General features: G+C 38.6%; 1 protein-coding gene across 4 annotated transcripts in view; it reads right to left on the reverse strand.

Annotated features, from left to right (window-relative positions):
- PCCA (propionyl-CoA carboxylase subunit alpha) overlaps positions 1–27,089 on the reverse strand; it is a 450,132-nt gene that overhangs the window by 240,806 nt on the left and 182,237 nt on the right. For 3 of the 4 annotated variants that reach the window (XM_030921949.1, XM_030921950.1, XM_010368513.2), the window contains exons 11-12: positions 26,856–26,950; positions 21,841–21,991 (exon numbers count right to left, since the gene is read on the reverse strand). In XM_030921949.1, the coding sequence (XP_030777809.1) occupies positions 21,841–21,991; positions 26,856–26,950 (246 nt within the window). Of the gene's footprint in view, positions 1–21,840; positions 21,992–22,270; positions 22,394–26,855; positions 26,951–27,089 lie in introns of those variants that run through there. The other variant, XM_030921951.1, reaches the window with a different exon arrangement.

Genomic DNA, 27,089 nt, shown 5'->3' on the forward strand with positions numbered 1-27,089 from the left:
AGACGGAATCTAGTACATGAGAAAAGAGGCAAACCTAAAATGAGTGACATTTTATGAAATAAGTGGTTTATGCTCTTAAAAAATGTTAAGATCACAACTGACCATAAGACTAAGGATTATTCCAGATGGAGAGAGAAGAAAGGGATATAACAACTAAATGCAACACAGGATGCTGAGCCAGATTTTTTTTTTCTTTTACCACAAAAGGCATTAATGAGGCAACTGGGGAAATTTGAATATAGTCCCTAAATTGGACAACAGTAATACTTTAATGTTCAAATCTTGATTTTGATTATGGTGCTATAGTTAGACCAGAAAATGTACTTGTTTTTAGGAAGTACAGACATATTTAGGAGTAAAGGGGCACCAGGCCTGCAACTTACTCTAAAATGTTTCCAGTAAATACAGATATAGATAGAAAGATAAAGCAAACGTGGTAAATATGAGCAAAGTGTATTCAGAAATTACCTGTAATATTTTTACAACTTTTCTGTGAGTCTGAAACCATTTCAAAATTTAAAGTTAAGAAAAATATGGCAGGGTACGGTGGCTCACCCCTATAATCCCAGAACTGGGAGGACAACCCAGGTGGGTATCCTAGGAGTTTGACAGCACACTGGGTAACACGGCAAAACTTTGTCTCCATTAAAAAAAAACAATACAAAAAAATTCAGCCAGGCATGGTGACGCAAGCCTGTAGTCCCAGCTAATTGGGAGGCTGAGGTGGGAGAATCACCTGAGCCCGGGAAGTCGAGGCTGCAGTGAGGCAAAATCGAACCACTGCACGCCAGTCTGGGAGATGGGACTGAGACCCTGCCTCAAAAAAATAAAACATAAAAAAGTTAATAGAAATAAAAATAGTGTCCCTAGAAAGACTTGTTTTTCATATTACAAAACATCATGAAAAATAAAGACATCTGACTTGATCAACATTCTTGTCAGAATCCTCCCACTATGTTAAATAAAAACAGTTATACAATAGCAGATAGTTTGTGCGATATGTTTCCTCTGACCTAAACTTTTAAATGTTTTACTGTGATGTTTACCTGATAATTCCTAAAACTTTCAAGATCAGTAACTGAGTAACAGGAAAGTCATCCTGAAGGGGAGCAAGATTCAAGGAAATTTTAATTATATACCTGAGTTGACTTGAAATGAAAAATTAAAACTGAGGAAAGTCAGTTTTAAGGGAAAAGGAGAAAAGTCACAACATGTGAAAAGAAGTGAGAAGGATGCACTGTGTGTTAACTTGGCCACTGTGAGGAGAAGGCTGATGAGAAGTATTAAAAATTCCTGGCCGGGCGCGGTGGCTCAAGCCTGTAATCCCAGCACTTTGGGAGGCCGAGACGGGCGGACCACGAGGTCAGGAGATCGAGACCATCCTGCCTAACACGGTGAAACCCCGTCTCTACTAAAAAAATACAAAAAACTAGCCGGGCGTGGTGGTGGGTGCCTGTAGTCCCAGCTACTCGGGAGGCTGAGGCAGGAGAATGGCCTAAACCCGGGAGACAGGGCTTGCAGTGAGCTGAGATCCAGCCACTGCACTCCAGGCTGGGTGACAGAGCGAGACTCCGTCTCAAAAAAAAAAAAAAAAAAAAAAAAATTCCTTCAACAGTGGGATATTTGCAGTTAGAATTGTTTGGCAGCTGGTACGTAGTGGCCCAGCTGCTTAGTCAAAGCAGAAACTGCCCCTAAAAGCGTAAGGCCCACCATAGATAAGTATAACCAACATCAGTGTGGCACTTTGAAATTTACAAAATCCTTCCACACATGCACAAACTTCTTCAATACATCACTGTCATGTAGTAGAGAAGGCATAGGAGATTGCTCTCAAGATACGGTGTGGTGAGAGAACGGTGAAATATTTTGTTATCAAAATAATGTTCTTTTAAATTAACAAAATTTTAAGTGACATTTTTATTCAATATATCCCATCTAAACTGACAGATATTACAAAGACTTTTTTTTTTTTTTTTTGAAAGCTATCTTTTGTAAGCAGAACTTGCTGGATTCAACTTAGCAAAGTAGTTTAGTGTGATTATCCATTGAAATATGAGGAAACTGTCCCATTACATAAAATTCAGTTTCATAAGTGTTTGGCATAATAGGCCTCTGTCTTTGTAGTTTGTTGCTATTCCAGCCTGAAAGGATGGTCAATGCCATTATTTTTGGTTCTGCTCTGTCTGTTCAGAAAGACTCTGCTCTTTCTGTTCACAGAACGGAATCTAGCATGTACCTACTAAAATTCTGAAGCTCTACCTCCTGAGAATACAGGATTTCAAAATAAAGATCTAAAGTTATTAGATTTTGATCCACAGCACTCAAGGATAAAAAGCATGTTGGGAAATAGGCCCTAACACATCACTCCTATAAACTCACCTTGGAAATAATGGTTATATTCAAGAGTGACCATAAAAACTAAACAGATTCTATTACAGGGCTCCCCTGATGACCCCAAGAATAATAATCACATGAAGAAATGATAAGGAAATTGTTATGGGCTAAACTGTGTCCCCCCCCAAAATTCCTATGTTGAAGTCCTAGACCCACTACCTCAGAGTTGACCACATTTGGAGGCATGGTCTTTTAAGAGGTGATTAGGTTAAAATGAGATCATCAGAGTGGGTCCTAATCCAGCATGACTGGTATCCTCGTAAGAAGAGAAGATCAGGACCCAGACAACACAAGGCACAGAGGAGAGGCCACAGGAAGACACAGGGAGAGGATGGCCACCCACAAGCAATGAGAACAGCCTCCAAAAGAAACCGACCCTGTTGGCCCCTGGATTTTGGACTTCCAGCCTCCAGAACTGTGAGAAAACACATTTTTGTTGTTTCAGCCACCCCAGTGTATGACACTTTGTTATGGCAGCCCCAGCAAACTAATACAAAGACCAGTTTTAAAAAGTTAAACATAGATAAAAAGAGTCCAGAACTCAGACAGCAAGATCGTTTACAATATGCTTTAAAACAAAATCCCAATTGTAAGTGCCTGAAAGGCTTACCTATACATATCTGTACACCAAAAACTTCTTTCCTTCAACTTCCTACTAAGGTTCAGGAAATAATAAGGAAGAGTATAACACATCATACCTTCCATCCTCAGTTTCCCAGCACAAAATATGCCAAAACATCCCAATTCTGGCCTACTCTAAACAGCCTGAGAACCCTGGCCTCTATCACTTTAAATATAATCAAAAAGGTCAACATTTGCTCACATCCAAAATGTCCCTTCTGACAAGAATGAAATTTTACAATTAGTTAGAAATCCTTTTCCCAATAATTTCTCCTCATTCTTTCTACCAAACACTCCAACTCCATAAAAGACCAAAATCTTTTCATCTGGCAAGTCTAGAAATATTTTTTTTAATCCAAAACTACTCTGAAATTGGAATATGGTATTTTTTCAATTATAGTCAATTGTTATAAACCAGAATTTAGGTTGCAATAATTCTTAATTTTTAAAGAAATGCAACACCAAAGGGCAAAATCAAGTTGCAAAAAAAGTTTCTAAAATCCTTCTGGAATATAAAGGTTCCCCGTGATGCAGAATTCTCCCTGATGAGGAGATTAGAGTGTATGGCCTTCATAGAATTTCAACAATTGTACTGTACCTTTCCTTCCATGGTAAAAGGAGATTCCTCCTCCACTGCACCAATCAATATAAGCAACTGACTATGGCTAACAAAAGTGGGACAGTTTAACCGTCTGTTCTCAAAGATATGGACAGCCGACTGACCATGTTTGGGGTTTTAATTACTTATTAAGATTTTATTTCTTTCTATTTGGAAATTTTCTAACTTCTATAGCCTTTGTAGACTATATACAGAGGTTGCTTTTCCAAAAAATTTAAATCTAAAAAAAAACCTAGCATGTGGAAATTAATTACACACACACACACATACACACACACATATACACATACATACATACACATACACACACACACATACACACACACATACACACACACATACACACACATATACACATACATACATACACATACACATACACATATACACATACATACACACACACACATATACACATACATACATACACATACACACACACATACACACACATATACACATACATACACATACACACACACATACACACACATATACACATACATACATACACATACACACACACACACACACACATACACACACACACACAAATTTGGAAATGTGTATTATTAAGGGTCCTAATATTAAACTTAACACAAAGGCCTAAGCCATGTAGTAAATACTTTTCTCTATCAGCTTCATTTTTGGAAGAAAGATTTCAGTTTCCATTTTTCCTCCCAGATTCTTCTTACATAAACATCCTTTAACAAAAAGGAGGTCTCTTTAAAAGTGGTTAATATTTCAAATATGTTTGTTCACATGTAACAATAATTTTGCAGTTAACTGAGAAAAGAATGAGAGAAAGTTATTATTTAATATGTGGCTAAGTCTGCCATCTTTTCAGATGTCAGACAGGCTTTATATTAACAACAATAATAACAGCAATAATGTTAATAATAATGACAACAGTAAGAGTAAAAATGTCAACCAATATATAATAAACAGCATGCAAATGTTATGGATAAGATACTCACAGTTAGCAGAAACAATGTGTGCTCAGTATAAACCAGGTACTAATTTGAATATTTAAACTATATTAACTCATTTAATGCTGACAATCCTATACAGCAAATGCTACAATTAATGTCATTTTACTAATGAGGAAATCAAAACATACAGAAGTTAAGGATCTTGCCTATGGTCATATAGCTAAGTAGGAAGAGAACTAGAATTTACTTGCTCTGAATGAAAATAGTAGATGTTTGCAATTAACAAAAACAATGATTAAATGAGTTTTCCATTAGTCAGTTACAGTTGTTCTAAAACATTTTACAATTTTGAATCTCATTGAATTTCTCCATAAAAAACAATGTATCTGACTTCATAGGGTTCACAGACTTCCCTAAAGCTCGTGAGAGATCCAGATAACCCAGGTTAGCTATTCCTGCTTTGGGATCCTGTCAAAACCAGCCTGGCTCCCACCCCTCCACTCCAAACTCCATTCTATCTATCTCCCCAGAGTTACTAAGCAGCTGAGGACATGGGAAGCACCAAGATCTAGGGAGAAGATGAGAGCCAAGAACTGGGAACAGGCTCTTCTCCCTCTATGGCTAAACGAAAACTGGAGACTAGCTTCAGAGAACTCTAGGGGAAGAATGTGAAAGGAACACATCAAGGACATAGATTGGCCTGCAAAGAGTCATGGACCTTGGGGGAAAAGTCAATAAAGGCTCCAGATGGGTCCATGGTCTCTTTGCCCAGGAATCCAAGTAGTCAATAAAAATTAGCTCAATTCTGTCCTTGAGATGAGAATGCTAGGAGACATATGCTCTTCCAGGCCTCTGGAGTAGATATGGTTGTGTCTTCAACCATTTGAAGGGCTGCTGTCACTCAGAATATTTCAAGAAGCAGAACTCAGTACTAATAACCCCCAAACAACCACAGCAAAACCACAGCAGGGGGATTACTACCACAAGAAAGAAAAAACATTCAGAACAATGATTTCATAGGCCAAGTGAAACAGAGCTGCTGAAGGACGGGGGAAACACAACTTCACCCAAAAAGCAGGAAAGGCACTTAAAAACTTAAGGAGTAGCAATGCACATATGTGCATGTGCACACACACCCCGTGTCCTCCTTCCGTCTCCCCAGGGGATTGGTCCCAGGACCCCTGTGAATACCAAACTCTACAGATGCCCAGGTCCCTGATATAAAGTAACATGGTATTTGCATCTAACCAATGCATATCAAAAGACCCGTACACTTTTCTTTTTTTTAAGAAATGGGTCTTGATCTGTCACCCCAGCTCAGTGCAGTGGCATGATCATGGCTCATCACAGCACTGATCTCCTGGGCTCAAACAATCCTCCTGATTCAACCTCCAAAAGTTCTGGGATTACAGGCATGAGCCACAGCACCCAGCCCTTCCCATATACTTTAAATCATCTCTAGATTACTTACAGTAATACAATGTAAATGCTATATAAGCTGTTGCTGTGCTATATTGTGTTTTTATTGGCATTAATTGCTGAATTGATATTTTTATTTTATTTTTACATTTTTAAGCCACAGTTAATTGAATCCACAGATGCAGAACTAGTAGGTAAGGAGAGCTAACTGTAATGCACAATTAGAATTTCTGAGCTAAAACAATGGGATTTCCCAATTGCACAATTTAGTCAGTTACTTCAAGGAGAGGATAATCACTGCTGCAACCTGAATTAGTAACCTGGAAGATCAATAAAGAAATAATGTCAAGAGACACAGCATAAATATAAAATGACAGTTATCATAAGAGAAATATATCCAGTAGACCTAAATTGCAAAAACTAAAAGTTCCACCAGGAGAAGAAAATTGCTGAGGGAAAGAAATAGTTAAATAACAGAAGAAACTTCCTCTGAAATGAAGCAATACTTAAACCTGAACACTGAAAAAGGGCATGGACTAAAAGGCAGGGTTAACGTATACAAACACACACCAAGGCATACCCTGGTTGGAAAAAAAGTCCCTGAATTCCAATGATTAAAAGAAAATTAGAGCCAGGCACAACGGCTCATGCCTGTAATCCCAGCACTTTGGGAGACCAAGGTGGAGGATCACTTGAGACCAGGAGTTTGAGACCAGATTGGGCAACAAAGTGAGACCTTGTCTCTACAAAAAAATTTTAAAATTAGCCAAGCATAGCAGCATGCACCTATGGTCCCAGCTACTTGGGAGGCCGAGGCAGGAGGACTGCTTGAGCACAGGAGGTCAAAGCTGCAGGGAGCCAAGTTCATGCCACTGCACTCCAGCCTGGGTGACAGGATGAGAAAAAGAGAGAGAGAGAGAGAAAAGAAAAAGAAAAAAAGAAAAAAAATTGGGCAAACTTTCAGACAGCAAGACTACATTATCTCTAATGGGAAAGAAATGAGAATGACACCAGATATAATACTAGAAGCTAGAACACAGCTGAAATTCATATACTCCTGAACGACAAGAACCGAAACCCAATCCTGATCAAGAATCCTGCACTCAATCAAAACAGTATTCCCCTTTCAGGGCTAAAGAAACATAGTTGAGGATGTGACATTTCAGAGCATATATTCCACAAATTCTACTGAAGAAATTTCATGAAAAAAATGCGCTACATAAACAAATGAACTAGGGCAGAAATCTCAAAAAAGAAAGATGAAGATACAGCAAATAATGAAAGATGTGTCTGGGCTGTATACATAGGAGTTAAAAAGGTCTTTGGAAACACAAGAGATAAACTACAAAAGAAAGTCAAAAATAGCTCAGAAGTATTAAATTATCTTAGCAAATCTTCAGTGCTGGAAAGTCGAGGGAACTAGTTACATCATCTTTACAAATGATAGAGAAAACGTCTGTCTGAATAGAACAATAAATAAAATTTTAAAGGACAATGGAATTTCCAAATTATCAATGGGAAACAAAAGGGATAATTAACAATTATTTTAGCAACAAACAGAAAAGGAAAAACAAAATGGAAGACAAGAAAAAAACATTTAAAATATAAGATAAAATAAATAAAATCAAGTATTTTAAATGGGAAGAAGTAAATTTTCACACTAAAAGAAAATGTTGGATTAGGTTCTTAGAAAACTTTTTCAGGCTGGGTGCCAGCGGCTCACTACTGTAATCCCAGCCCTTTCAGAGGCCAAGACAGGAGGACCCCTTGAGCCCAAGAGTTCCAGACCAGCCTGGGAAATATGTTGAGACCCCCTGTATACAAATACATACACACACACAATTTTTTCTAAACTAAAAAAACAAAACAACTAATAAAGAAGGCTTTAAAATAAAGGACCAGAAAAAAAGGAGGAGATACAATATGATATGAGTCAGAGTAGGATTTGAGATTAAACATTTAAACAAGATGAACATTCAGGCAAGAAAAAAAGGCACTTAATTCATGTACAAGAGCCATAAACCCACATACATCAAATTATGCTGTACACAAATATGTAAAAATATGCATTAGGAATGCAGAGAAAACTTAAAGACATATACTTCAGTATAACGTGAAATTACATGATGCCTGGTATCTGTGTTAAAATACTCCAGCCAAGAGAGGAACAACTGAGGAAAAGAAGGCATACCTGAAACAACACTGGGAAGTAAATAGGAAGCTGGTTGCAGATTCCTGGGGCTCTACTCTACTACTGTTGCTATTCTGAAGTACTTCTGCATGTGTGAAAATTACAATGAGGAAAAGAAAGTGAGACAGACACACAAAGGGAGGAAGGAGGAAGGGAAAGAAAAGAAGGGAAAAAGGAAAGAAAAGGAAAGAAGAGAGATGGAAAGAACCAAAGAAGGAAAGAAGGAAAAAAATGCAAAGATGTCTTGGATACAAAGATTTTTGGGGCAATGAACCTATTCTTATGATACCATAATGGTAGATACATTTGTCCAAACTCACAGATTGTATAACACAAAGAGCAACCTTAGTGTAAACAACAGACTTTAGTTAAAAACAATGTATCACCAGGTGCTCTGGCACAGGGCTATAATCCCAGCACTTTAGGAGACAGAGGCCCCAAGAGTTCGAGACCAGGCTGGCCACATGGTGAAACCTCGTCTCTACAAAAAAATACAAAAATTAGCCAGGTGTGGTGATGTGTGCCTGTACTCCCAGCTACCTGGGAGGCTGGGGTGGCAGGATCGCCTGAGCCCAGGAGTCCAAGGCTGCAGTGAGCTGGGATCTCACCCCTGCACTCCAGCCTGGGTGGCACCAAGACCCCCATCTCTAAAAACAAACAAACAAACAAAAAACCCACAATGCATGAGTATTGGCTCATCAGTTGTAACAAACACACCACACTAATATGAGACATTGAGTAGAGAAATGGTGGGGGATGAGGGAGGGGCATATGGGAACTCTCTGTACTTATATTTTCTATAAATCCAAACTGCTCTAACAAATAAAGTTAGCTTTTAAAATTATGATGAAAAACTCCACCTATCTCTTTCTTAAACAGATTCAATTTTTAAAGGGAAAGAAAAAGAAGAAAAGATACATAGATGAATTGAATAAAACAATTGATAATCTTAAATTTTTTTTTTTTTTTTTTTTTTGAGACGGAGTCTTGCTCTGTCACCCAGGCTGGAGTGCGGTGGCCGGATCTCAGCTCACTGCAAGCTCCGCCTCCCGGGTTGATGCCATTCTCCTGCCTCAGCCTCCCGAGTAGCTGGGACTACAGGCGCCCGCCACCTCGCCCGGCTAGTGTTTTGTATTTTTAGTAGAGACGGGGTTTCACCGTGTGAGCCAGGATGGTCTCGATCTCCTGACCTGGTGATCCGCCCGTCTCGGCCTCCCAAAGTGCTGGGATTACAGGCTTGAGCCACCGCGCCCGGCTGATAATCTTAAATTTTAATAGATGATATTCCCTCATAAAATTCTGAAGGTCTACCACAGAAAGATGTTTAAAGTCCTACAATAATGAAGGATACCAGTATCAAATGGTTTGCATCTGAGTTCTAATTTCAAATATATAAGGGTAACCTTATTATCCATTTAAGAATTCAAAGACATTACCCACAGGTATCTCTAAAAAATAAATTTTTGATAAAAAAAAAACCCTAACTTTATATAAAACGAATCAAAATAAAGAACTCATTAATCATGAAGCTATGGTGAGATGCTGACAGTGACCATAAAGAGCTAAAATGCACAAGTAAGATGAAAGCTCTAGGAGAACCATGCCTACAGAAAAGAAAGGAAATGCTACCATCACATAGAACTAATAATAAAACAAGCAAACATGAAGCGTTAGGAAGTAAAGACAGCAGGATTAAATATAAGCATGCCAATTTCCTTTACATTTGTAAAAAAGAAACAATATACTCTTTCAGGTTGAAATATGAAGAAAAATGATGACAAAAATATAAATGTTTTTCATAATCACTTTTCTTATTAAGAACATATTTTAGTTCCACGTCACTGGAAGGGAAAAAAAGAACATATTTTAGGAATTAACATATCTGTGGAAAGTTATAAACATTTAATAGTCCAGCAATTCCATCATTCTAATTTCTTTTTCTTCTGTTAAATATAAATATAATAAGCTAATCTATAGGCTAATTTTTCATCCCATTTGGATGAAATTTCCCATATGGAAAAATAAAAATCATGAGAAAGGAATAGTTCTACTAGATATTGTTCTATAATATATAGCTATAATACCTAAACCAGTGTGGTGTTAGGAGATGAATAAGCAGAAAAATTAAAAAAAGAAGAATGAAGTAATAGGTCTGCATACAACTGTGATTTCAGTATGTAATGTAGATAGCGCTTCTAATTATTACAGAAAAGACTGATTATTCAATAATTGTTGAACAATCAGGTAGTCATTGGAAAATAAAATAAAATGAATTCCAAATGAAGATTTCACCATGAAAGATGAAATATTTGAAGAAAACATGAAAGAAAACAGTTTGATTTCTCATAGAGCACAGAAAGCCTAAGTATGTCACGCCAGAAATCACAAAAGAGAAGATTTAAAAATTAAACTGCATACAAATAAAAACTTTCTATATAAAAAGAAAAAATACATATAAAGTTAAAAAGGCAACAGATAAGGAAAAATACCTAAAAATCATATCTGTTATGTTTTCATATATGTATTTGTTATCCTGCCAGGACACATACACACACACACACACAAAGGTTTCTCCTCCTTTAACTATCCTCCACCTTATCCAATTTACCTCTTTAAATTAGCCAGTCGGAATTAGTTTAGCCTGTGTGGTCTAACCCTAGCCAACAGGGGAACAATGCAGCAGCAGGCGCCATGTGCATCAGGGATAAGAACCCCTTCCCCTCCCTCGTCTAAGTGTGCGCTCACCATTGCTCCATCTGTAAGGGCGCACCCTTCTATAGAAGTACCTTGCCTTGCTGAGAATTAAAAAGAAAATCGTATTTTTTAAAAAAAAGGTTTTTTTCTGAATCACAGATCAGTGCAGTTGTTTACTCACAGAACATCTTAGCCCCATTCCTCATACCCCACTTCCCCATGGGGCAGCGTAGTTAATGGCCTGCTTCCCCCACACATGCAGAGGACCTCTAGAAAGGAAAGCTCATCAGTGACAGACTGGATTAAGAAAATGTGGCACATATACACCATGGAATACTATGCAGTCATAAAAAAGGATGAGTTCATGTCCTGTGTAGGGACATGGATGCAGCTGGAAACCATCATTCTCAGCAAACTATCGCAAGAACAGAAAACCAAACACCGCATGTTCTCACTCATAGGTGGGAATTGAACAATGAGATCACTTGGACTCGGAAAGGGGAACATCACACACCGGAGCCTATTATGGGGAGGGAGGAGGGGGGAGGGATGGTATTGGGAGTTACACCTGATATAAATGACGAGTTGATGGGTGCAGCACCAAGATGGCACAAGTATACATATGTAACAAACCTGCACGTTATGCACATGTACCCTAGAACTTAAAGTATAATAAAAAAATTTTTTTAAATAAATATATATATAAATAATAATTTAAAAAAAAAAAAAAAGAAAGGAAAGCTCAGACTATTAAACTCAGAGCTTGTAGAAGAGTTGCTGGCATATCTGCCCCTCCTCAACTTTCAGTGGTGGGGAGAGGCGGGGGGAGAGGGTGATGTAGAGAGGCAGCACAGCTCTCTGGGGAGGGGCAGAGAAGGGGAAGATCTCTATTTTACCAGCCTGGGCTGTCAACAAATGGCTTCAAGGGCTCTGCCTTTAGGATTGCTACCCCTTAATCCAACTGCCAGGGTCTTTGCTCAGAAAGCACCTGCCCTGTAGACCTATGAAAATATTCACAAAGCCACTCCTTCCTGACAATACCACAAAGGGCTAATGTCCCCCGAAAATAAACAAATACCTACACATCAATAAGAAAACCCAAAGGGCAAACGATCTAACAGTCAATTCCCAGAAAAGGAAATATAAATGAATCTATAAAGAAAAATTCAACTTTATCATGATAAATAATGAAAACAATATACCATTTTTCACTATCATACAAAAATCAAAAGGCAAAAAACACTTTCGGCCAGGGAGAGAAGAAACAAGATCTCCTTTAAGAGGTAAACTGATACAACTTAGCTAATTTATAAAAGCACATATATTCCCAGCAATTCTACTTCTGCACGTGCAAAATGGATATAAAGGGTCACTCATAATTGCATTATTTGGGATAGCGAAATACTGGAAAAATTATCAATAGAGATCTGGTGAAATTATATGACTGTTACATCCCTAGGACTGGTTATTAAAAGTTATTAAAATGAAAAAGATAATGCTTTAAATGAGGCATGGAATATTCCCAAATTAATACGTTAAAAAAACAAAGGTTCCTTTGACAGGGGAAAAACAAATGGCTGTGATAAAAGTGTGGTATGCAGAGTAACTTTTCCATTGTAGACTCTTACGAACCACTAGATTTTTTTAAATGAAGTATTATAAATTCTGAGTATTACCATTCAATAAAATAAGAAATTAAAATTATCCCAGCAAATTACATACATAGTAGTCCCCCCTTACCCTTGGGGGACATGTTCCTAGGTCCCCAGCAAATGCCTGAAACTGTGGATAGTATAGAATATGATTGCTTTCAATTAGAACACTTTTCTATTCATGTCTTACACACACATTTTAATGTCTTTTCCATCTTAACTAAGCACTTACCATGCACTGTGGCCATAACTTTTGAAGTTTGACTTTTGACAGCAAAAGTAGCACCAATTTCTTTTCCTTCTTCACAATGCCACCGATAGAAGATTCACCCTTACCGCAGATCTTAGCAACCTCAGCACATGACTCTTTTCTTTCCTTATTAAGCCTAGAACTTGCACCTTTTCACTTAAAGGAAGCATTTTATGGCTTCTCTCTGGCATATATGAATAACCAGCAACAATACTCGTGCGTGCTGGGGCCATTACGAAATAAAGTAGAGGTGACTTGAACATAAGCACTGAGGTATCATACAATCGATCTGATCACCAAGGCTTTTTTTTTCCCCTTTTTTGTTTTTTTGTTTTTCAGAGACAGGGTCTCACTCTGTCCAGGCTGGAGTGCAGTGGCACCATCATGTCTCACTGCAGTGAGGTGGCTTCTAAGTGACTCACGGACAGGAAGTGTGACAGCATGGAGATGCCAGACAAAGAGAGGATCCACGTCCCAGGCAGGATGGAGCAGGAGGGTGTGAGATTTCATCACGCTACTCAGGATAGTGCACAATCTAAGACTTATGAATTGTTTATTTCTAAAGTTTTCCATTTAATATATTTGGAATGAAGCAGACCCCGTATGTAGCTGAAACTTTGGAAAGGAAAACTGTGGATAAGGTGGCTACTGGAATACACTTCAATAAAATGGCATTTTAACAAAATCCTAGTTTCCGTAGAGTATTTCTCCATCTAGCAGTCCATCTTTCAAATGTGGAGAGAGGTGAGATGAGGGAGAAGTATGGTGAGGGGAGACAGGTGTGTGTGGGTGTGCGGGTGGATACATAGCTCAGTGCTCACTATGAGAGGTGAACAGAGAACATTCCAAGCAATGGGTGTGGCATGATACAAAGCACAAAGAAGTCAAACTGAAAGGCATCTTCAGGGAAAAGAAAGGAGTCTCTCGTAATTCATACACAGAGACCAGCACTGGCAAGAAACAGGCCTCTGGGGGAAAAATCGGGGCCACAAAAAAAAAAAAGCTTGTGTTGTGATGCAAAAGCATTTACACTTTATCTTTAGGCAACAGAAAATCGGTGACTTAAAAAAATAAAGCAAAGACATGTGAAGATAGCATAGGTAATTCAGTTACATAAACTGTGACCAGACCGAGAGCAAAACTACTTACCTGAACCAACTATCAATGCACCAGACGTGGTGACTTTCTTAGTGTGCATCTTTATGGAGAAACCGTATTGTTATTTAAAATTTCACTCATAAGGAAATTTAGAAAGTGAAGATGTATTTCTGTTACCAAAACAAACAAACAAACAAATAAAAAAAAAACAGTTCTGAAGCTGGAAAAAGTGAAAGTTCAATCAGGAAATTTCAAAGAAACGAAAAAAAGAAAAAAGACGATTATAGCCCTCCAGCTCAAACTGAAACACTAATTAGAGATAACATATATCTTGGGAGATAAAGAATTTGGTGAATGTGCCTTAAGTATTATAATTTAAGGTTAGTAAAGGAATTTGAAAGAGAAAATCTACTATTAAAAGAACATTTGGGTCAGAGGCGGTGGCTAACGCCTGTTATCCCAGCACTTTGGGACGTCAAGGCAGGTGGATCACGAGGTCAAGAGATCGAGACCATCCTGGCCAACATGGTAAAACCCGTCTCTACTAAAAATACAAAACTTAGCTGGGTGTGGTGGCGGGCACCCGTAGTCCCAGCTACTCAAGAGGCTGAGGCAGGAGAATTGCTTGAACCTGGGAGGTGGAGGTTGCAGTGAGCCGAGATCACGCCACTACACTCCAGCCTGGCAACAGAGCAAGACTCCACCTCAAAAAAAAAAAAAAAAAAGGATTGCTTAAAGAATATCAGAAAGAAATATTTGGAATATGTAAGAATGGTTTTCTGAACACATATGAAGTCCAAGATTCTTTGTTCATGCTCCCATTCAGTTATATCCTCTACATCAAATACCCCCATCACACAGATACGTTGTAAAAAATTAAAATTAATTTATTCTGGTAACTGACAGGATCACAGTCACTGGAAGTAAACCGCACGAGACAAAAATATGATTAAACATTAAATGGGAGACAAATGTCTCAAAGTATGATCTTAAATATAATAGAATGAGGCCGGGTGCGGTGGCTCATGCCTGTAATTCCAGCACTTTGGGAGGCCAAGGCAGGCGGATCACGAGGTCAGGAGATCGAGACCATCCTGGCTAACACGGTGAAACCCCATCTCTACTAAAATTACAAAAAAATTAGCCGGGCATGGTGGAGGGTGCCTGTAGTCCCAGCTACTCGGGAGGCTGAGGCAGGAGAATGGCGTTAACCCGGGAGGCGGAGCTAGCAGTGAGCCGAGATCGTGCCACTGCACTCCAGCCTGGATGACAGAGCGAGACTCCGTCTCAAAAAAAAAAAAAAAAAAAAAAAAAAAATCATAGAATGCTATTTAAACAGCATGCTTAACAGCATTAGGTACTATCAGAGCTGTGCTTGTGAACAAGAGCTCTAATCAATCAGAGACCTTGGGACGTTTGCTAAGTGCAGGTGTTAGCAAAATATTTTCCTGCAGTGTGCAGCCCAGCCCACTGGTGAGAAGTGGGGCAATTTCAGGCCAGACATGGACATGATATTCTAAAGCACTGATTCACATCATTATGAATCAAAGATTCACAATTTATGTCACATTAGATCTGGTAATATGACAAAATCTTTGTGAATTTGATTTCTTTTCCAGAAATATTTTTATAATTTTTTGAGGGTATAGAACATAATTTCCCAGCAAGCTATCCAATATACACAACATAGGTACTTAGATAGCCTTGACCAACTGCACAGATTTGATAAAAATATCAGCTTCAGGATGGGCACGGAGACTGACGCCTGTAATACCAGCACTGTGGGAGGCCGGGGGTGGGGGGGGGGGCGGATCATGAGGTCAGAAGATCGAGACCATCCTGGCCAACATGGTGAAACGCCCGCCTCTACTAAAAATACAAAAATTAGCTGGGTTTGGTGGCACGCGCCTGTACTCCCAACTACTCAGGAGGCTGAGGCAGGAGAATTGCTTGAACCTGGGAGGCGAAGGTTTGCAAGCTGAGATCACACCACTGTACTCCAGCCCGGGCCACAGAGCGAGACTCCGTCTCAAAAAACAAAACAAAACAAACAAACAAAAAATTCAACCATAGGGTCTTATAACAGAAATGACCACGGCACAAACTTGAACAAACTTATAACCTGAGATAAATGAGCCAGAAACAAATGGGAAAAAAAGATAACATAAGAACACAGTAACAAACTGCCCATTTGTTAATTCCATAAATACTGATAAGTACCTCAATTTAAAAATCTTATATCCCTTGGGTCTGGAAAAGAATACAAATATTTTGCAGTCATCTCAAATTGTCTTCAAAATCAAATTATAAGCTGTTATTCTCAGTATGACAAAATAAAGTCTCCACTTTAACCAAAAACATGATTTCCCAGCTAATTATCTAATTAGATATACTTAAAGATATATTTTAATCAAAATCAAATTAATCTTCAAAAGAAAAATTCTGTCACTTCTAAAGATAGTCATAAAATAAAATATAGGCTACAAAGGTGATTTCAAAGGAAGTATGAGTTTTGAGGAACAATTACTGAGCTACTATCTATAAAAATGCTACAAGTATTTACAATATTGGTCTCAAAATGCATTTAATTTAGATAGATCACTTCTGCCACACTTAATGAAAACCAGCCCCATTATTTGATAGTTATACTTTACAATGAAAATGCAGCAATGTTTTTAACTTTTTACACAAAACTTACAGATTAAAATTGTGGTGATTATATTCATGTGAAAATGGTGGGCTGGCAGTCAACTTTCCCTCCAAACTACTTCTGGGGTGTACTCTTACACTGCAGAATACAGACGGTTAAAAACCCTATTCCCAGACTCCCTTACAGCTGAGGTTTCCATGTGACTGCATGAGGTTCTGGATGTGTCAATCAAGTGCGTATGCATGAAATTTGGAAAGGAAAAGTGAGGTAGCAGTGATGCACAGACTGTCATTCCACCGCCCGCTCACTGCTTTTGGGGGGTGTTGAAAGTCAGGACACAAACTTATTTAATCTATAGGCATAATGTATCTCTAAAGCCATCAGCTTGGAACTTGGGCTTACTGGGGACTAGAAGACAATTGGTGGGGAATGGGAGATACGGGAGGTCTTCTTAAAAACATCACAGGGTAAGAATATAGGAAGGAATCAGCCAAGACCAAGATGAAAACACAGATTTGCAAACCCAACACTCAACACCATTTCTGCCCTAAAGTCATTTGCCATTCCAGGAAAAAAGGACTATGAATATTAGCTATACTTTTGGTGGCATCAAGAAGTCAAAAGCATAACCATGAAGACAGGAGGCCATCAAAAGTATCAGTTTATCAAAGAACCCTGATAAACTACCCCCACTTTCAGTGGGCACCACAAAGGAATGCAACCTACAGATAAGACCGAACTGGAATAAAACCAACCATTCTCTAGAACTGCAGCTGGGCTGTGTATCCCTTCAGGAGTTCAAGGAACCTTACACTTTGAGCTTAGATTGCTGTAGTCACAAAATACTACTGTCCATAGGCATGCAGCAGAAAAAAAATTGAAAAATCTCTATAAGAAAGAATCCATCATCCTGGGTTTTAATTAATCAATAAAATAACAATTTTTAAAATAACTGTATATGACAGTATAATAACAAGGCCCAACAGGAACTCAACAGCACAACCAAGAAACAGCACAAAAAACAGGTAATAAAAGTAGTCATAAGATGTCACATGTCAAAATATCAGACACGTACTACAAAACAAATAAGCTAATTATGTTCAAAAAATAAAAGCCAAAATTGAAAATTCAAATAGGAGATAAGAAAAGATAAAAGCCAATGAATCATACTTTTAAAAGAACCAAACAAATTTCAGAACTGAAATATAAACAATTGAAATCAGAAACTCAATGGGTGATTAATTAATTAAATACAGCATAAGGGAAGGCAAGAAAGACAGAAGGAATTTTCCAAAAAAGATGAAAAATATCAAAGAGAGCATAAGAAACATAAGAGATATATTAAGGAGGTCTAAAATGAAAGTTATAGGTTTATTCATTTGTGTGTGTGTATGTGTGTGTGTGTGTCTGTGTGTGAGATTGTTCCAGAAGTAATGGTGGAGAATTTCCAAAAAAAATATTAAAAGACGTTAATCCACAGACAAAATATTCAATAAATTCCATGTATACATGTATGTGAATCAGCGAAATGTTAAAGAAAATCTAAGAGAAACAGAAATTCATAAAGGCTACCAAAAGAAAAAAGCAGTTATGTCCAAATAAGCAGAATACAGAATGAGTGGGGAAGTCTCGCCAGAAACAGTGAAATAATATTTTCAATAAATTGAAAAAAATACTAGCCAAACTAAGATCTCTAATTCTTTCTTTTTCTTTTCTTTCTTTCTTTTTTTTTTTTTTTTTGGTACAGACAGGTTCTATGTTACCCAGACTGATCTTGAACTACTGGGCTCAAGGGATCCTCCCACCTTCAGCCTCCCAAAGCACTGGGATTACAGGGGTGAGCCACTGCACACAGCCAAGATGCCTAAGAGGAGTAAACACGCATTTCATGAACGAAGCAACATAAAGTCATTGGCTGTCAACAAAAAGAGTTTGTCACAAGTAAACCTCTAAAAGAAACTACCAGAAACAAAGTAAGACAAACAAAAGGTAAATATGTGGGAGGAATGGAATGAATGATGACTAAAATAGTAAGAGAAATGGCCTTGAGGGATAATTGTACTCAAGTCAGGAGACAGTAAACGAATTTAAATGTTCTAAGCTCCCTTGTACAGTCTGACAGCTCAGGTGAAAACATACTGTTATCAGATTTTGATAAATTAAGGATGTATGTTGTAATGTAGAGGTTCTACCAAAAGATCAGAAGTATTTATAACCCCCAAACTTGTACAGGAAAAAAATTAAATGATAAATACTGCAAAAGAAAGAAAAAAAAGGAAAAAGACCAGAGATTGTACAAGAAGAAAACATTTTTAAAAATTAGAAATTTAAACTCAGATATACCAGCATTTCTGTTAACTTTCTAATGAGCAAATGGTCAAGACACAAGACGAAGATATCAAACTGGGCTGAAAAATTATACACTGCTTACAGAGGCACATGTGAACTGTCTTCATACAGGAAGGTCGAGAGTAAAAGGATGAAGAAAGCCACAGCATGCGAAAGATAAACATCAGGAAAGAGGTAGAAATCCACCTGAAGCCCATCAGACCATCAGCTTCCCGACTGCTGGGGAGTGGCAGGGCCACTGCGGAACTCGCCTCAAAATTCAAGGACACAAGGTCTGTCTACCACTAAGGCACAGGGAACAGAAAACAGCCCTCCTGCACCCATGGGAGGGCTAACCAGGGCCCAAGGGAGTCTCCCTCTGGGAAAAGGCACAGGCATAAAGACACGGCTCCCATGAAGCACAGGGTCAGAGGCAAGCCCTCAAGCTCAGGATGAAGCAGGCATGAAGAAACCCCATAAGCAGCCCCTTGGTGCACATGTGAAAACCACAGCAGGAATGCTTTAAGCTCAACCCAGCTCACGCCTGCAGTGACTCAACACCCCCTGCCACCTACCCCATCCCCCAAAGGCCTAACAGAAGAAGAGTTGACACTGTTTTTGGCATAAGTATGCCTTTCTCAGTCTCTCCTGTCCTATTCCACCCCTTAGTCATCAGCCCATAATTTCCCCACTCACCCACCTCAGTCCTAGGCAAGCACTAATCTATTTATCTCTGTAGGCCACATGTGTTTTTTGAATGGTGTACTGCACTGAAGAGTGTCCTGTCAAAATTCACATCCACCCACAACCTATGCCCATGACCTTACTTGGAAACAGGATCTTGGCAGAGGTAATCACATTATGATGAGGCCGTACTAAATAGGAAGGGTCCTGAATCCAACGTGACTAGTGTCCCTATAGAGAACCGGAACTCTGAACACAGAGATGCACAGGGAGCAGACAACATGACATCTGAGGCAGGGATCAGAGTTATGCTGCCAAAGCCAAGGAACACCAAGGACTGTCAGCAACACCAGAACCAGGAGACAGGCATGGAGTGGATTCTCCCTCCAACCTCCCAGGAAGGAACCCACTCAGCTGGAACCTGCATGATAGACTCTGGCCTCCTGAAGTGTAAGAGAACAAATTTCTGTTGTGTTAAGCTACAGTTTATGATCATTTGTTATGGCAGTCCTAGCAAACCAACACACATTTCATAAAACTAGAAATAAACTATCTATAGAAATCTAATAGATAAAGAAATAGTGGCATTTTCTTAGAAAACGTATCATACAGGAGTTCCATGAAATAGCATGAATCTCACAAATACCATGCTGAAAAAAGAAGCCAGGCACAGAAGAATAAATACTATACAATCCCATTAATATAAAGTTTTAAAAAACAAACAAAAGCAATATGCTGCTTAGGTATGTATAATTCAAAGGAAGAATGATATGAAAACTGAAGGTTCTGAGAAATCAGATAGGAGACAGCTCTAGGGAAGACGGAAGGGGAATGAGAATCATTGAGAAGGGGAAGAAAATGAGGCTGGTGTAAAAAGAGCTGGCTGTTTTGTAAATACTTCTAGACCCAGTTGATGTTTACATCAATTTTTGCTTTATAATAATATGTTCAATTATACACCTGTGTTCTATGTATGTTTCTGTATAGTTCACAATTTTTTTTCTTTTATTTATTTATGTATTTATGTATTTATTTATTTATTTTCATTATACTTTAAGTTCTAGGGTACATGTGCATAATGTGCAGGTTTGTTACATATGTATACTTGTGCCATGTTGGTGTGCTGCACCCATCAACTCATCAGCACCCATCAATTCATCATTTATATCATGTATAACTCCCCAATGCAATCCCTCCCCCCTCCCCCCTCCCCACGATAGGCCCCAGTGTGTGATGTTCCCCTTCCCGAGTCCAAGTGATCTCATTGTTCAGTTCCCACCTATGAGTGAGAACATGTGGTGTTTGGTTTTCTCTTCTTGTGATAGTTTGCTAAGAATGATGGTTTCCAGCTGCATCCATGTCCCTACAAAGGACGCAAACTCATCCTTTTTTATGGCTGCATAGTATTCCATGGTGTATATGTGCCACATTTTCTTAATCCAGTCTGTCACAGATGGACATTTGGGTTGATTCCAAGTCTTTGCTATTGTGAATAGCGCCGCAATAAACATACGTGTGCATGTGTCTTTGTAGTAGAATAATTTATAATCCTTTGGGTATATACCCAGTAGTGGGATGGCTGGGTCATATGGTACATCTAGTTCTAGATCCTTGAGGAATTGCCATACTGTTTTCCATAATGGTTGAACTAGTTTACAATCCCACCAACGGTGTAAAAGTGCTCCTATTTCTCCACATCCTCTCCAACACCTGTTGTTTCCTGATTTTTGGGAAGAAGGAAGGAAATAAAGCCACCAGTTACAACACCAGTAGCTTCCTGAGATTTGGTTAGAACTAAGGAATATGTCCCCCAAAGCCAACAGTTCTAAGGGCAGCCACTTGATTCTCAACCTCCTCACTGTGGCAGAGGTGCCGGTTCCTCTGGGAGCCTGGCTGGGTGGTACAGCAGTGGGGGTTACTCAAGAAGTTCACTCTGGGTACCCTTTCTTCCTCCATCCTTCCAAAGATTTTGTAATCACTGAATCACTTCCTATTTATAATAGCTAGAGTAATTTCTCTTAACAGCACATACACACTGACAGATACAGTTCATCTAGAAAGGTTCAAGAAAAAAACAAAGTGGTATTTCCAACATAAAGTATTAACAGTGACAAAGCAGAGGTCTAGATACTGAACTTTAGAGGGATACTTATCCATCATTCCTAATACATGTCTTAGCACAAGCATAAAAACTAAATATTTAACACTTTATGGAGTTAATTTTTTAACTTTTATAAAACAAAAAGGGGTGGAGAAGGAAGGGTAAAGTACAGAGGCATGGAGAGGAATAAAAAACAGTTGTTGTTACCTGAAGTCTTGTATTCATTTCCAAGAAATAAAAATTCTTCTTAGAGTCCACAAGGAACTCTACGGTCCCAGCAGAGGAATATTTTACTGCTCTGGCAAGAGCTACAGCTTGTTCTCCCATTGCTCTTCGAGTCTCCGCATCCAAAAAAATGCTACATATAAAGAAAAAGTGTTTGTCTACATTTTAGACAAAAATCAAGTTATCTTTTGTGTGCATTACATAAACATTTTCTTATTCAGATATAGATCATCTATATCAATTTAAGAATTCAAAATATGATGCTTTATATATGTTTTATAATATATGTTGACTATATTATTAAGCATAACACGCTTAAATAAGTCAACTTTGGATTTGTATAAAACTAACATTTGAACTTTTCACATTACTCTGCAACTTCAATCCATTTACAAAATATAGTTTAACTTGCCTGCCTGAAGGTGGGTTTGGTATCTTGAAGCCAAACATGCAGGATTTAGTGGATATATTGCTGATTCTTGTTATCTCTTCAACTTCTAATATTTAACATATATACATATATCTTCAGAATTGCTTCAAGCCAAAAACTGGGAGAAAAATAACTTCTTAGAAACTAACATACACAATCAATCCTCATTGCTCATAGAGTCCATATTTACAAATGTGCCTACTTGCTGAAATTTATTTGTAACCCCAAAATCAACACTTAAGGCGCTTTCATGGTCCTTTGTGAACAAGTGCAGAGAGGTGAAAAATTTGAGACTCCAGCATGCTAAGGCTGAACAAGGTGATGCTCTTCCTTCCTGTTTCAGTGCTCATACTATAACAAGCGTCCTTTTCAAAGTCTATTTAGTGTCACTTTTTTTGCATTTGTGTGTGTTTGTGTGTGTGTGTGTGTGTGTGTGTGTGTGTGTGTGTGTGTGTGTGTGTCATTTCACTGCGTGAAATGGCCCTCCAAGCATTGTGCTTAGGTGCTGTCTGGGGTTTCCATGTGCAAGAAGGCCAAGAAGTACTGTCTGGAGAAAATGTGTGTGGAATAAGCTTCACTCAGGCATGTGTTAAGAGTCTTGTTGGCCAGGATTGTGAGTTCACTGTTAATGAATCAACCACAGATATTAAATAAGAAATACACATAAAACAAAATTATGTATTAATCCACTGAGGAAAATGTTATGAGCAAAGGCTCGCAGGAACCTAACACTGTATTTCCCCTGGGGCAATTATTCAGTGTAGACTAATTCAGTAATCAAGGTGACTTTGGAGAACATAACCGCCACAAATAACAAGAATCAGCAATATATCCACTAAATCCTGCATGTTTGGCATCAAGATACCAAACCCACCTTCAGGCAGGCAAGTTAAGCTAAAATGATTTCAACAAACTGTGAAAAAATATCATCAAACCACTTCTGCATTTTCACAGATTTTGCTTCTATGAAAGAAAGGCTCTGAGAAACAAAACATTAACTACTTTTCTACTTGTGGGTTAAAATTATTCTCAAATGAGCAGGACTGAGACAACATGCTAGAAAAGCTTTATTACGGAATAGTATAATAAACTTGCATGAACCTGCCTCCAATATATAGTAATTATTAATACATAGCCACTCTGGCTTTATCTGTGCTACATGCCCACTTCTCTACCAGGCCCACCCTTTATTGTTTTTAAAGTGAATCTCAAATTAGATATCATTTCACTTGTAAAAACATACCTAACTGTTTCTATGAGATAAAGTACTCTTTTGTAACACAACTACACAAAAAACAAGAACTTCTTAAAAACATTTAAAATCCACTTCTTAAAAGCATTTAATATCCACTTGGTATTCAAATTTCTCTATCTCATAAATATCTTTATACAGCTGATTTCTTTGAATCAGGATCCAAATAAGGTCCAAAACTGCATTTGATTGGTTTTTGTATCTTAAGACTCTTTTAATCTGGAATGCCCCCTTCCCCATTTTCTGGCCAAGGATCTGGTCATTTTACTGTCTCATTCCTCCCATTCTTGGTTCAACTGCATGCAACCCCACGGTGTCTATTAACATCCACATTACATTTCTATTTCATACAGATTGCTAGTTAGACTCAGAGCCTTGAATATATTCAAGTTGGCCTGGGGTGGCGGAGGGGGAAGAGTTCACAGGTGGGAGGTGTACTTCCTACTGTCTCCCTTTTGATGAAGTTAGAATAAAACAATGGGTTCAAGTGTTTTGAATCTTATCGATAATATAGTTTGCATTAAGCTAACGTACAGACATAGATGACATTTCAGTAATAATTGGCTGACAAAACTAATGCAACTAAAAAAAAAAACCAACTAACAATTAATATCATAACATTTGGAGAATCTCAGTGCAGTTGAGTGAAACTCTCTTTCTCCTATTTGATCTTGCCCTTGTCCTTTTCAAAACCCTGCTAGATACCCAGAGATATGAATGACCCTAGCTAGCATTGCCCTCGAAGCACATTAGTAGATTCTTTTTATTATTATTATTATTATTATTATTATTTTTGAGACAGGGTCTTGCTCTCTCACCCAGGCTGGAATCCAGTAGCATGATCTCGACTCACTGCAACCTCGACCTCTGGGTTTAAGCAATCCTCCCACCTCAGCCTCCTAAGTAGCTGGAACTATAGGCATATACCACAACAGTCAGCTAATTTTTTACTTTTTTGTAAAGATGAAGTCCCACTATGTTGCCCAGGCTGGTCTCAAAGTCTTAGGCTCAAGCAATCCTCCCACCTCAGCCTCCCAAAGTGCTAAGATTACAGGCGTGAGCCACCGTGCCCAGGCAATTCTTATTCTAGGAACTGAAAACTGCACATTCCATTTATTTTAACATTTCACAGTGTACAAATACATATCAAGTCAGTATTAATGATGAATTCTAGTTTTTTCATTTTGATTCCTACTGCTGTAAATTTTCCTTTTTTTCTCTAAATAAGTAGATATGGTATTCATTATGAGAAGTTTACATTTCTAGACAAAGAGAAAAAACAAATAGGTTTTATGATTCAAGGTTCCCAGTCTGGGAAAGATTTCTATCCCAGGTAAGACTTGAGTAGATTTTGACTAAAAACAGAATGTTAATTGAATTGGAATTGATAATGCAGTCAAGGAAACAGAAAATTACAAGACAAGTGTGTTGAAGACTCTTACTGTTCTACCGGTATCCTTTTTCCCCTTCTTCCATACTACAGTATTACAGTACTACAGAATTAGTTCTAGCTCAGCACACGGTTTCTTAAGAAAAAGATAGTTATAAGTCTCCCTAGCTAAGTGTCTAACTTCAGATCAACACCAAGTAATTAGCTTCGGCATCTTCCAGGATCTTCCTAAAGACACAGGAAGAGGATTCCCTTTGGCTTTTCTTCTTCCTCCCTTCCTACATCCTGGTCCTGGGCCTGAGAACTAGATGGCCACATCTTATGTAAGCTACACAGTTCTTCACAGCATACTGGCTGGTGTGTAAGCACAAGCATCCCATGAGAACAGGAAGTGGAAGCTGGCAGTTTCCCAAGGCCTGGGCTGGAAGCTGGCACAGCATCACTTCTAAGTAGTCTATGGGTCAAGCATTCACAGAGCACAGAATCAAGAAAAGGGAACACTGATCCTTCCCCTCACTGCTCAAAGAGAAAAATGTCAAAGGATTTGGGGTCTATGCTTTAAAATTAATACACCATGCTATATTTTTAAAAACCAATATAACTAAAATAGAGTTTAATTTTTACCATTACTCTGGGATTAAAAATACACTCACATTCTCACTATTTTCAGAAACTATATAGGTATTATATCAAGATATGCTAGCTCAGCTGATTAAAGCCACAATAAGCTATATTTCTTAGTGTCTGGTAATTAAAAATTACTAGGAACACTCACCTGAGGATTTTTAAGAACAAAGAGAATACCAGAGTATATACAAATAGCAAACTAGCATCAAATTAGAAATGAGGCTCCATACACCAAACTCATGAAAGGTGCCCTGGAGAAGTACCCAAAGTGGCTCTGATAATTCAGGGAATTTCCAAGAACCACACTCCAAAAGCCTTTCATGGTAGGATAAATTCAGGACCAACTTTATGAACCCTTCACCAACATGAAAGTCTAGAAATCCCGTGAAACACCATCAGGTTCCATAATTCCTAGAAGCCTGCAAAAGTCATAGTTGGTTGTCTACCCAACTTCTCCTCTAATAAAAACCCACTTCTTTTTCAAGTATTCTCTCATTTTTATACATTAAAGCACTGAGGAAATCAAGTAATAAATTCTTAATTATAAAAATATGCAGTAAGAGAGTCTACATGAACATTAGTGCAATTGTAGCCAATAAAGCAAACAAAAAAAGAAATGTGTGGCCGGGCGCGGTGGCTCAAGCCTGTAATCCCAGCACTTTGGGAGGCCGAGACGGGCAGATCACGAGGTCAGGAGATCGAGACCATCCTGGCTAACAGGGTGAAACCCCGTCTCTACTAAAAAATACAAAAAACTAGCCGGGCGAAGTGGTGGGCGCCTGTAGTCCCAGCTACTCGGGAGGCTGAGGCAGGAGAATGGCGTAAACCCAGGAGGCGGAGCTTGCAGTGCGCTGAGATCCGGCCACTGTACTCCAGCCCGGGCGACAGAGCGAGACTCCGTCTCAAAAAACAAAAAAAAAAAAACAAAAAAAAAGAAATGTGGCTGGGTGCAGGGGCTCACATCTATAATCCCAGCACTTTGGGAGGCTGAGGTGGGCTAATCTCTTGAGGCCAGGAGTTCAAGGCCAGTATAAGCAACATGGCAAAACCCCATCTCAACAAAAAATACAAAAATTAGCTGGGCATGGTGGCACTCGCCTGTAGTCCCAGCTATATGGGAGGCTGAATTGGGAGGATCACTTGAGCCTGGGACGTGGAGGCTGCAGTGAGCTGTGATTGCACCACTGCACGTTCGCCTGGGTAACAGAGTGAGGCCCTGTCTCTGAATTAATGAATGAGTGAATGAACGAAATAAATAAAAGCAGCCGCTTTATAAACATTACCTGAGAGAGACTTACCTTGGTGCTTCCTCCACCACCTTCTGATTTCTTCTCTGAATTGAGCACTCTCTTTCATTAAGCCACAAAGCATTCCCATGTTTATCACCTAGAACCTGAAAGAGCAATACCATTTGAAAAACCATATAACCACACCCACAAAGTAGATGACGGTTAATATTTTCCCCATGCAACATCTCTTGGTTTTTAATACTCAAACCTCATAGTATATACATACCTCTCAAAACATTATTT

The sequence above is a fragment of the Rhinopithecus roxellana genome, chromosome 18, assembly GCF_007565055.1.
Source record: "Rhinopithecus roxellana isolate Shanxi Qingling chromosome 18, ASM756505v1, whole genome shotgun sequence".
In the NCBI taxonomy this organism is placed as follows: domain Eukaryota; kingdom Metazoa; phylum Chordata; class Mammalia; order Primates; family Cercopithecidae; genus Rhinopithecus; species Rhinopithecus roxellana.